At 39.2% G+C, this 13,547-nt stretch overlaps 1 protein-coding gene across 1 annotated transcript in view; it reads right to left on the reverse strand.

The window, feature by feature from the left end:
• Window positions 1-13,547, reverse strand: part of LOC137105966 (protocadherin-15-like) — a 157,045-nt gene that overhangs the window by 127,355 nt on the left and 16,143 nt on the right. The window contains exon 2 of the mRNA XM_067488842.1: window positions 6,387-6,537. Coding sequence (XP_067344943.1) covers window positions 6,387-6,507 — 121 coding nt within the window. The 5' untranslated portion in view covers window positions 6,508-6,537. The remainder of the gene's footprint in view (window positions 1-6,386; window positions 6,538-13,547) is intronic.

Raw genomic sequence — 13,547 nt, forward strand, 5'->3', positions numbered from 1 at the left:
TGGCTAACAGACTTGTCTTCTAAAAATATATGACGTAGCCATTTTGAGAGCTCTGGTAGTAAAAGGTTAAAATACAGGGGCAGACATAGGAGGGAAAGTGGGTTTTTTTTTTGCTCTAAAAGTTCTCATGTGCCATGTCCTTTATAAGCTTCCATCAGCAGGTACACCGATCTACGCCTCTCCCTTGGGTCTGGTACCTCTGTGTTTTCTCTCCTCGGCCCAACCAGTCAGCCATTCATCCATCACACATCCATCCATCCATCCATCCTTTCCCCCCTGATCCATTCATCCATGGAAGTCAGAGGAAAAGCAGAGGGAACTAAAATGAAGAAGAAATAATTCGAAGGGAGTAATCAGCAACACATGTGTGCGTGTATGTGTGTGTTTTTTGGAGTTGGGGGGTGAAAAAGAGGATGAATGGATGGAGAGTTCTAAGGTAGTGAGTGAGGAGATAAGAGGAGAGGAGTAAAAGAAGAGGACTGTTGAAGGGAGACAGTGTGACCTTGTGCTAGATTGATGTATCTCTGGAGAAAACGGATTGTCGACCTGCTCGCGCACTTACGCACACACCCACACCCACATTCACACCCACACCCACACACACACACACACACACACACACACACACACACACAAAGCACCAGGCTCAGTGCTGTAGGGATCACCACTTTGTCACTGTGCTAGCTTATCCATTATCTTGACTTCCTCCCCCGTCTCTGTCTCACTATGTCAGGTCTGTTCCTGGCTGGTGCAGGGTTGAACACAGTTGACAGCAGTAGTGGTGGTAATCAGATGGTAGTTGTTCTGAGGACACATGGTGGAAATACATAAATGCCCTCCAGTCAACAAAGACACATTTACTGTATAGTGGTCATCACATTGTTGACTTGTAGCTTCAATCAAAGATATAAGTGATATAAGTTAGTGAGCTCTGGTTTTGGACGTACAGCTTCTACCTGTTAAACGTGTCCGAAATACGTTAAATGCAATTTTTATACATATGTTTATACACATATATTATTACATATGCACCAGAAATCATTTCTGGAGCATTATATAAGAATTCCTCCTTCGTTTTAGAAAAAGAACATAGAAAAAAAAACATAGAAAAAGTGTAAAATCCAGTATCAAGTTCCATGATTCAGCAATGCTCTATTTTACAGGTACTGCATTTTCCTCACAATTACGAGGAAACATTAGTCACAGTTTCCCAGAAATTAGCTGGTGTTAATTTATAGGTTCTAGGAAGGTCTCCAGGAAAAGGAAACTGTACTGTATGCGATTGAAAAACTATATAAAATATATAATTGCCACAGGTACTATCAGGTACACAGGTACATTGCATTTAAAATGTAGTAATGTAGGTAAAATACAATATTTCATAAAAATTAGAAAAAAAAATTATTGGAGATTCCACGAAAGAACAATAATTATTCTCAATTCTTGATTAATAGAAATTCACATTATTTATTATGTAGTTACAGCTATTGGGGATTTTGTGGGTGAAGTTTAAAGCGTGAAGTGTTTTTTTTTTCATATAATCAAGGTAAAGAAGAGGTAAAAAGCTAAAAAAATACCTTGTAAATAAAGGCCTCCAATGAATCACCAGTGTAAACACAACTGGTGACACTGTGTACCGTGCAAACGGTAACAGTAGGAAATGAGCCTGTCATAAGCAGTAATGATAAAAATAACAATAGCAGAATGTGGAGCAGAGTGATGAGCAGTAATGATGAATGGGGATTGTACTTCCACCATGGTTCACATAATGTTTCTGCGGAAAATAAAAGCTGAGAGTTAAAAGCACATGATGGAAACTGTGTCTCTGTCCAAATACTTATGGACTTGGGTTTATGTCTTTTTTTGTGTCCCCCACCTTCTAGGAGCTGCGCCCATCAAACCACAGGGCACAAGATGGCACTGGCCACCCGAGACTCATGTAACACCCACGGCCTGGTGCTGCCGATGTCCACAAATTCCAGAAGGACAGGAAAAGGTGAAAAATACGAAAGTAAGATGGGGGTAAAAAAGGTAGATAACGAGGTCAAAAACAAATGGCGATGGAAAAAAGATAGAGATGCTAAAGAGAGAGCAGATGGGAAAAAAATATCTAACAAGGAAAAGCTGTAATAAATATTGAAATACAAATGCTGACACACACACATACTGTACTGCATAAACATACTGTACTTGCAGTACTATCCCACCACACTGACACATCTGACATTAATGATGCAGCCAATTTTTCTGCACATATACAGTCCTTCACACAACATCCTAAGCATTGCAGGTGGTATAGTATGATAAAACTTTAGCTGAAGTTTTTGTATTTTACTTTGTGAATTGCAGAAATACAGATATAGACAGTGATTCAGAGGTCAGGAACCATGCAGACCAGTGTTTTTGAAGAGAAAAACCATTTCTGCTCATGTGCTATGTGGCAACTGACAGACAATCAACAGCTCAGTGCCAGTCTGGACCCAAAACCTTCACCTTATCTGCCTTTGTTTTCCCATTCCTGCAGAGGGTTGACCATTTTAGGGCATAGCTACTGTGGAGTGGAAAATATGTACAATATGTCCTGACTTAGCCAGGAACAATAAAGCATGGGGGTGTTGGTGCAGGGTCCACAGCTTGGCTAACTTATGGAGCCTGATAATATTTATGAATTAAAGCCCACCTGTAAATGGAATTTTGTTTGTAAAAACGATTGCCTAAATAAGCAGAAAGATGTTTATCACTGTCACCGACTCCCTCTGACTGCTGCCTGCAGTGCCATTTGACATTCAATATGCATTGTTTACGAATGAAACTCTGCCCACATGCACACACATACTCTGAGTAAAAATGAAAAGCCAGAATCAAAAATCAATACCTAGATTTTTCCAAAGCAACAGACTAAAAGTGATGAGCCACTTCAGCTTGTGCCTGAGCCTCACTCTCCAGCTGTTGCCCACGTTAGTCAACCAGTGGTTGTGTGTAAAGCCGTGGCTACCTGCAAGCCACAAAACCAAGTCTGAGAGCCACTGTTCATGCAAGTGCTGCCGGGATCTTACAAATCTTAAAAAAAAAAAAATAAGCACACACTCAAATGTGTTGAAGAAAACCAAAAATGTACAGGGAAACAAGCAGAACCAGTTCTACATAACAAACAAATAATACCCATAAAATATTCTTAAACAGAAGCCAGGCTAAATAAAGTACTGCAGGAAGGTAGTTTTACTGTCTCAGTTGTCCTCAGATCCTCAGGCAGATTTTTTCAATCGCTCAGAGCATAAAAAAACAAAAGCTGTGTCACTAACTTAAGGTATACCAACAACTTGCAGCACTATGGAAAAAAGTTTTAACGAACATAGTTTGTTTTCAGGGGTTTCTTATGCTCTACTAGCAAGTAATAAGTCCAAGTAATGACAGTTGGTGGCAGTAGTTCACATAGACATGAAGCAAAAAGCGAACAGAAGAGAACTCGCTGGCTTGTAAACACAAATGTAAACAGACCAACATGATTTGAAAAAAGTATTAAATATCAGAGAGAAGAAAGCTGCAGTATATGACCATTTTTTCCTTTAGTATTTAAAGTGACGTTACCTTTTTATTTTTATCCTTCCTCTTAATGCTGACTGCCCTACACGGCTGTGGGCATGACTTCATCCAAAGTGACACCCTGAAATCAGTTTGGGAATAGGCCATAGTCACGCTAGGAACTGACATTTACATAGAGTCAGGGTCATTTTCTAGTATCTTGGAGAAAGCAGAATAGTCTGAGAAACACACGGTGAGTGCAGTGACTAAGAGAAAAGTGCCTGGTACTATCTGATTGATACTGTAGCCCTCTACTTTTGGCAAGCAGTCTTATCATTTAGCACACTGCAGCTGTGCCACACAATCACGGGCATGTAATCACACACACACACGCACGCACACACACAGTTTCATTGTCATAGAGGAAAATGCAGAGGCAGCCACACTGGTGCAGAGAAATGCATCCATGGGCATCTCATCTTTTAAAAAAGTCAGACATCCACACACATTACACTCGATATGTGACAGCTGAAGCAAAAACTCTTTTCAGGGCCTCCAACGTGTCCCGTTCACATGCTCAGTTAAGTCACATTCAATTAAGACAACCAGTGATTCACCGCCCCCACACCACAGGCTTGAATTGAATTCACAATCTGATTCAAGTCAAGTACAGGGGTTCACCAGAGGGTCTGCATTTCACACTGCTATTTTCAGTGCCATTACCACTGACTGTTGTTATGTTTGCATCTAATAAAAATAAGCGGAGTGAGCTATTTGTTTGTTACAGGTCAAACATTCTTCAGTAATGAGCAGTAAAATTTTGCAATCTTAAACACTTAGAAGTTATGGTGAGTTAAGAGTTTAAACATCCAGCCCTGGTGTGACACACTGTGTGTCGTTTCTCACCCTGGGATTTAGGCTCATTAAAAATATACTCGTGCTCTTGTAACTCGGGAAACCAAAAGAGAGTAAATATAGTTTTTTACCTTGGGACCCAGGCTAATTAAAACATACCAGTCCTCTTGTCAGGTGGGGGTCCAAACAGCTGAAATCAACTGCTCATCCTGGGACTGGAGCTCATTAAAAACAAGCACTCATGTCATGAGAGGGTCCAAACCGAGTAAAATACTGTCTGTCAACTGGAAACCCTGGCTCATTAAAACTGCTATTCTTGTTATGTGCAGACCCACCAGAAAAAGGCTTGCAATCCTGCATTTGAGACCCTGCCAGCAGTTTAGGAAACACGGTTTTACAGATGTAATTGAATGCAGGTGGACAGATGCGATGAGGAGTAAAGAGGCGAGACAGATGTGTCCAGGAAGATGTGACCCCCAAAAGGATGCTTAGAAGTTCATCGGCTTCATCAGAAACTCACATGTACACACTTCGACTTGCTCGATGCTCTCACACTCGCAGACGTTCACCTGGCTGTGGCCCCTGTCAGCTAAATGCCGACTAGATAAATCTCACAGACTAAGAGTTAAATGGAATGTTAATATTCTGACAAATCGAGCAGAAAGTCAAGTGAGTATTATGCTGAGCTCTCCCATTGGTGATGACTCCATTTCTGTCTCACCTTGCTTCAGTTTGCTCTCAGTTTAGAACTATGAACGTGGATGTTTTTTAACATTGAAGGCCCATGACAAAGTTTCCCAATTACCGATTATGATTATTGAGTGATTTGTAGATTGTTTTTATATTGTGATGTGGGAATAAAACTGAAAATCATAACATACTGTAGTTGATAAAATCTTAACTTCCGCCCATTTATACCTTACCCCAAACCTTTAAGTGTGTAGATAAAGACTGTATGCCAAAGTTAAATAATATTCTGTTAATCAGGGTTAATATTTTAGATAAAATAAGAATGAACATAATATTTCTTAAATGTTTCTAAACTCTTCATTAGTCTATGAGCAAGATGTAAGAATCTAGGAGTTAAGCATATAAATGTATAAGCAATCTCACAAAATGATGCCAGCAAATAACTGATTACAGCTTCTACTTATTAATTGGTTGCAGAGGGACTGTGATGGCTCAAGGTCGACTTGACACCGCAACTGTTTTGACAGAATAGGGAAACTAACATATTGAGAAGCCATATTTGCCTCAGGTTTTATATATTGCCTGTCACTGTTTAAGGTTTTACTGCCGATCTTTAAACGTCAGCCTCTTGTTCATCATCGTTACCTTCTGTTATGATTTTATTGGCCACTGACATTTAGTTTCATTGAATTTCTCAAAATCTGATTTGGCTTTGCACACTTTACATTTGGACTTGTTAAAACAAGCGTGGTGTCAGAGAAACATGCTTGTATAAAGGACCTACCTATTCATATTTTGAATGAGTAAAAAAAGACACATTCAGAGCTGAATTATTACAGCACATGCCAGTAAACTGCAGCATCATCTCTTCACTATCAAATAAAGGCAGAAATAACCAAACTTAAATCATTTTAAAAAAGTTACATACTGAAACTTTCACTTAGTTTGGCTCAAGCATTGTAAATGACAAAGTGTTCCAAAACAATGAATGGGAAATGAATAACAGCAAGAGAAGGCTGGGGTAAATGAAGTAAGACTGAGTTTACAACTCAACACCCTTCGACAAATTGTGTTGTGCTGGTCAAAAATATGCACTACTCTTCTTCAGTCATCAACAGATATCACACAAATCAATAATGAATCAGGAAAACAATGTGAAACACCATAGCTGACTGTGCCTGAAGATAAGCCTGAAGTCATGTACACAAAGTAGAACTGAGCAGAATTCAATCTGAAATATAAGACAGAGGGAAGAGGATGAGATAAAACAAAGGCAAAAAAGAGTGAGTGAAAAGCGAGGAAAGGGAGACTGCCTTTACCTTCTGCGTCTTGGCCGACACAGGTTGATAGCAGCAGCAGATAAAGGACTCCTGTTCCCATAACACTCGACCATTTGACCCGGTCCCACAACCGTGGCCTCATTAAGTGCATTCCAACCATCTTCACCACCACGCTTCACCGAGCATCTGGCTGCATACACAAAGGAGGAGATAAGAACACATAAACATAGGTCAATCACAGGCACTCACCTCATTTATTAGCAGTGCAACAGAGGCACAGACACGTGTGGTGGCCTCTGTTAGCCACAAGTAGGAAAACAAAACAGGAAGTGCTTCATTTTCTGTGCCCCGCCTTTCAGTGAACACAATGTGAAAGCGTACATGTACATTAACATGTTTACAAGATGACATGTGTCATCAGTCAGTTCTCACCCCATCCCTGCACAACTGAGCCCTTAATGAAAATATACTTTCAACACTGACAGCACCCTCCATTACATCCCTGTGGGTAGATTCCCTCACAATTTGATGTTGAGATGGCATTTATTGCATTATTAATTTTGTGGTTTCCCTGGTCGCTATGCCACAATGTAAAAACATTGATCAGTCTTTGTGTGTGCGCATCAAAGTAAATGATCATTTCACTGGGATTGCCACCGCAATGGGTAATATGTGGATGATGATAGAAAAAGAAATGTTGCAAAAGTCCAGCAGTGCTGAAAATCCACAGCTGATAGCTCAATACAGCAGATGTTTTGAGAGTTGATATACAAAAGAAATAAACAGATTAAGTTTATGCTTGTGTAACTTTTGTTTTGTGTGTATATGATGGAATTATATTTAACCAGGAGAGCAGGGAGAATATGTATAGCTGAAGGGAAAATACAAGGTTTCTTTGAAGGTTTGAAGATATTTGTGTACTCTCTGAGACTCTATGTGTCTTAATGAATTGGTCTTTGATTTATTTGTGGTATTACAGCTGAAACCCATCCAGCATCAATACTGCCCACTCCCAAACTTTAAAAGAAGATCCAAATGACCTACGATAGCAAACACCTTTTTGCTCTTCAAGTTGTTTTTGTGTGAATATCTTTATGTGTCTATTTATCTATATAGCTGAAATCAAATTACAGTAGATCAGTCACAGCTTGACATTCTCAAAGTGCCACATGTGGGTGAAGGTCACTCACAATGTCACCACCAGAGATTATGATGCTTCACTGTAGCTGCTTAACTGCATCATGGGGCAAGAGCCGGTTATCTACTAAATGTGGGGTCGGCAGTTTGATCACCAGCTCCTCCTGTTCATGTCAGAATGTCCTTGTGGAGAATATCGTTGGCCCAGTACCTTAAAAAAAAAGGGCAGCTAGACCTTCATCAGGTTGTCTTGAATTCGCCCTCTTGGATCAATAAACTACTTTAGACAAAAAAACTTTTTTTTTTTTTATTTCTATGATGTCACCCATTGATGACGTGTGTTTGGTAGATGTGTTTTTAAATGCTTATTCAACAACACAAAAACAGAGATATGTTGCCTTAACCTCAGCAACTCAGCATGTGATCATGCCCGTAATCACCTGTACGGTCAAATCTCTTTTACAAATCAGCTCGATCAACTGGAAATTAAATGTTCAAACAATTGACTGAGTTTGATTGTTATCATTAATTAGCAACAGCAAATTATAACAAGCCAGAATTGACAGGTGTGGAGATTTCTTATACACATTTATCCTGTTTAAAATAACCAGTATAAAGTCTTCATAATATGATTTGTTAAATATACCTAATTCAGTTGAGATATGCTGTAGCTCCATGTAAACACCACATGCAGAGAATATTCTATTTTCTATTAAACACTTTGTCGTTACGAACATTAACGGCTCCCATCATGTAAAATCTGCCGCCTGTTTAATTGGGACTGATGTATGACTTTCACAAGGCAGAGAACACTGTGACAGAGTCATATTACTATTAAATGGAGATGGAGTTGGCTGACAACGAAAAGGTAATTGTGATATTCTAACAAACCCCATAGGTAAAATCCAAAAGTCACAGAGGCTTGAACCAGGAGTTTGAAGACTTACAATGCAACTGTGCTTCTCTTAACCGCCCCCAGGAACAGAGTGTCAGAATAAAAACCTGCAGAGGAAACTGATAACACCTCTGACACTGCAGAGATAGTAAGTCTCAACATAGAAGCAGATGGTAATTTTTTCCCTGGCACTGATTTTTATGGGATGCCAGGGACACTATATGTTTATGAATTACTACTCAAGATCCCTAATGTCGTGCTAGCCCTGCTAATGAGTTTTCTAAAAAAAAAATCCTAGTAGTTTTATTAAGGTCCTCAGGCAACTAATCTCTTGTATTTCTTGGTAGTCATGTTGTGGTATTAGCCAGAAAGCGATAGACACATTAGTCTCAGTTGGATCACAGGCATTTGTGCTGTCGGTCAGTGTATTTAAAATTAACCTTGAAGCACGCAAACAAAGTCAAAGTTTATGAAAGAATGTCAAAATCTAAAATATTTCTCAAACTGATGGATAACTTTTAGCATTTGACAGGGAAAGAGTTTTCTGAATGTTTGAGAGTTTTGAAACCATACATACATTTATAAATAAAAGTATAAAGACATATACAACTAAACAGTGGAGCTGTGATCCAAGTGATCGACTGAGAACACAATAGAGCGTTGCCAAGGTAACATTTGCTCACGTTCAACTATGTATTTATACCCTGTCAAATATTACTCTGTGAATTTTCGGAATAAATATCAGAGTTCTTATTTGAATAGCAATTCCGACTATAAACAGGTCTGATGCTGGCTGAGCCGTTTTTCTTAATGTTTTTTAGAACTTCTCTAACATCATGAAAAGTAAATATTGTTAGGGGAAAAAACCCACATCGCAATTATTAGTTTGTGCCCACTTGGTGATATAATTTTAATTGATGCATAGTCAATACGCTGTTATGTCTTCCTCTGATACCCCGCAATTCAAACTGTGAAACACTCTCTAGAGTTGAACTTTTTTTACTTACAACCTGAACTTTTTAAAAAGTGACAATTCCTAAAAGCTGTTTGATTTAACGAGCTCAAAGGAGCTCTGTAGACTGTTCTCACAAGCCCACACGAAGATTGATTTTTCACAGTAATGAGTAGTAAATCAGACATTTTCTTTTTTTTATTTATGTTCAGATACTTTTCAAGATTTCTTGCAGAATCTTTTAGTACAAAATATCCTCTGCTGCACACTTTCAATGGGAAAACAAAAAGACATCAGTATGAAAAAGTCTGGCCAAACATTTTGGTTGCTCTGCTCTCTAAACCTACAATGAGTCTAAACCTGAAAGGATTAGGATTGAGAAGCTTGAGGACCCCATTCCATTTAGAGTGCACAGCAAAAATTGGACTTTGCTGCTTCTTCTTCTATGATATTGTCATGAACCACACCAACATTGTGAGCCCAAATAATCCATCTTTGAAGGAACTTGAGATACAGCTATAGAGACGAACAGCCTTTCACGCTTCAATCCACATCTACAGACAATTGAGTTATCATTTCACCTAACTGCGTGTCTTGTCTTAGACTGTTGGAGAAACCAAAGTACCAAGACAAAAAGCCATGAAAGCAATGTACAAACTCCATACAGAAGGCAGGCAGGTGTTTTCAAACCTGGAACCAGCTGGGATGTGGTGGCACCAACCTCTCCACTGCCAAGTATTATTGGTATTAAATTAAATAGCTATTACGAAGGAATTCTTCGTGCTTAAGTGCTAAAGTTCAGAAGTGATCAAAATGGTACAATCTCTGTTTAATGTAAACACTAAAATGTTCCATTTGGCTGCTGGCTTTAACAGAAATTTTTGTTTTACATGAATTGAACCATCAAGCATTGGCTAATTCTGAGGAAATTAAAAAAATACTGTATTGTCTGTTTGGTTATATTAAATAAAGTCCAAAGATTTTAATAATTATGTCATTCTACTAGACAGTTTGCTTTAATGTGCTTATCTGATGCATTATAAAAACATTCTAAATTACATAATGTATATGCATAACTGTATATTCTAGATATTTAATTTTTGTATTTATTTTTTTGTCCTCTCGGCTTATCCCGTGAGTTGAGGGTCGCCACAGCAGATCATTGTCCGCATGTTGATTTGGCACAGTTTTTACGCCGGACACAACCCTCGCCAATTTCCACCAGGCTTGGAACAGCACTGCACAGCTGGGGAGGGGAAAGGGCTGTTAGGGGTTCAGTGTCTTGCCCAGAGACACTTCGACATATAGCCAGGGCCATCGAACCCTTGACCCCGTGGTCCGTGGAGGATTACAGCCGCCCCCTACACATGAAGCCGCACATGAGCTGCACATTCTAGATACATTTATGTATTGCACTACAAATGACTAGAAGCTCATTTTCATCTGCAGTCTCTGTGGGGGCTGCGAGCACTGTGCAAGTGGATGTAATAAAAGACTTAACAGTGGCAGTGAATTGTAACATTACTGCTTAGAACAAACAATACTATTACATTAAAAAAGAAGTACACATGAAAAGAATCAGCAGATTTTAGGCAATTTTATCACTTTCCTAAAGCATAAGGAAACAAAACAGTTTAGACACTAGGAATGTTAGAAAGGCAAACTCATATTATTAATCCATTTTTTAATATTGCCAAGAAAAGCAATAAAGTAGTGGGGATTATACGGCTTTATATATTTCAGTAAGTATGTTTCCTCATGAATCCACAGGTGTTTATCTTTGAACTAGACAATCAGATGAGACAGCGATGGTGACCTGCACTTTATAGACCACTGGTCTCATTAAACAGTGGTCACAGAGTGGGTGAGCGAATGAAAAGAGGGCAGAGCTGGGCTGGAAAGAGATTGAACGAGGCTAAGAGAGAAATGATGTCAATGAGAGGTGGAAAAAAGAAAGTGAAGGACAATGGAGAGAAATCAGCAAACATTAAGAGGAACTTTAAAAAAGAAGCAAACAAAACTTTGACCTTAAAACAGAAGAAAATGTTGATAGAGAATCTGTCTCTCTGTGTTAAAAATAGTGAAATGAAGCAGCTAGGAAACAAAATAAAGACTTAACCCGGAACAAAAGTTGTGACTGAGAGATGCTGTGACATGGTGTTTTAAGCTGGTGTTTGTGATCAGCTTCCTGTCATTGCATGTGACTGATAAGACCTTGTTACTGTAACACAATCCGACTGTGTATGCACGTCTACAGAAAGAGAGAAAAAAAACGCAAAATGTTTGTACTGTCACCAGCGACATCTGTCTATTTCTTTTTCTAGCCGTTTGCCTGCTTGTGTCAGTGTCTGTCACTTTGTAGGCCGTTATTTATTTATTTATTTATCTATTTTTTTCTCTGCAGACAGCACGGCGACTTACTGCGAGAGGTTTTCTGTCTTTCTGCCGGAGGTTTTGCCTGAGATGATGACTCTCAGGTTACAGGACAGTATGTAACAGAGCCATGCTGCTGTACAGGGCTGAATAAAAACAAAGATTCACAGATCGCCCTGTTGTGAGAGTTGCTCTGACTTTCTGTTGGTGAGTTGGAGGCTGTATTTTGACCTTCTGTGATGATTCTGAAAAGCATCACCACTGTAGATCAGTGCCATAGTACAGCAAAGGAGCACCATCTTATCATTTTAAGTACAAATCTATTTGGATACCACTGACAATCCTTCCATATTTATCATTAGTCGTTTGTCAGAAAACAGTTGCTTGCTTGCTTGCTGTTGCAATTTATTTCTCCAGGAAGGGTCTTTTTATTTTCCACCTCTTTAATTCTTCCCATTGCCATCAAAACTAAACAATTTAAAAAAAAAATATGGCTTTTCTAGATATGCAGACACAGACACAGACTGCATAGATGATAAGATGGCTCCCATGTCCCCAAACATGATGTGATGTAACTCCACATTCTATATTCTCTTTCTATTCTGTTTAACTTCTAATGCACTTTGATTGCCCCGATCACAAGCAGACAGCTGAGACACATCATTGTTCATGTAGCCTGCTGTCAGATTAAGGGTGGAGGTGGAGGTTAAGGGTTGTGTGAGCCATCAAATAAGGGTTTTGCAGGCTATTAACCCGGCTGGGGAGTCAAGTGGTCTTGGTGCTGGTCCCAGGCATAGAACCATGGAAACAGTTTCAAGTAGTCAATAAGCAGACAGGACAACGTTATGTTGTTTCTGCATTTGTTTTTCTTCACCGCAGGATTGATGCTTGTAGTATTTATAAAAGGTATTTTTTTTTAATTACACCTCTGGCTATAAAATTGTAAAATAACAAATTATCATATTGAAATAATGTGAGAGCAACTAACATGGAGCTCTGTATTTTTAGTTTGAGGAAACACAAACACAAGTTTTGCTAAAGAAATCATTATACTGCCAATGATGGGGAATCTGCAGACGATGCTGGACCACAGCTCCTAAGGGGTCTAACAAGCACAGTACTGCCACAAACCACTTCGCACATCCCGTTAGCTGCTTACCTGGCATGTGTTCTTCTGTGCCTCACCATGAAACTAACCTGTTGCAAGTAGTTAATAAGCAGCCAGGACAATGGTGGGCTGTTGCTGCATTGGCAAGAAAGACAAAGTGGGTGCAAAAGAAACTCTCAGGCGGCTGCCAACTACTGAGTGGGAATCTCAACAAAATAAGACACAAAATTAAAGTCATTCAAACCTTAAAGTCTGATTTAATACAGCTGGTTTGGCAGGAATCTTACTTATTTGTAAGTTCAAAGGACGCAATCTAAAATGTGAACACATATCTGGTATCTGTATTTGCCTCCGACGGAGACATATCAGGACGCAATAATGTTTACACTCCTAAAGCTATTTGGTGAGATGTGTCCAAGACCCAGCAAGTGCTTTGAGTGATCAGATCACAATCTGTCCCGGTGGTTGTTTACACTTGTATTTAGCTCTGTCCACTTGTGTCCGATTGCCTGAGACGCATTTTAAAACCAAGTGTAAACAGTGTCTTAGACTCTCACTTTTATATTTTGTGTAAATGACAATACAAGAGATAAGCCGACTGAAACACATAAGGCAGCCCTCACCATTTTAAATCAGTTTTGTGGGCACCTTAATAAAATAAACGACTTGCATAATCCTGTCAAAATGAAGCAGATGATGCCTGTAGTTCAGAACAAACATCATTCCCAAATCCCA

This window comes from Channa argus, chromosome 20 (genome assembly GCF_033026475.1).
Source record: "Channa argus isolate prfri chromosome 20, Channa argus male v1.0, whole genome shotgun sequence".
NCBI classification, from domain to species: domain Eukaryota; kingdom Metazoa; phylum Chordata; class Actinopteri; order Anabantiformes; family Channidae; genus Channa; species Channa argus.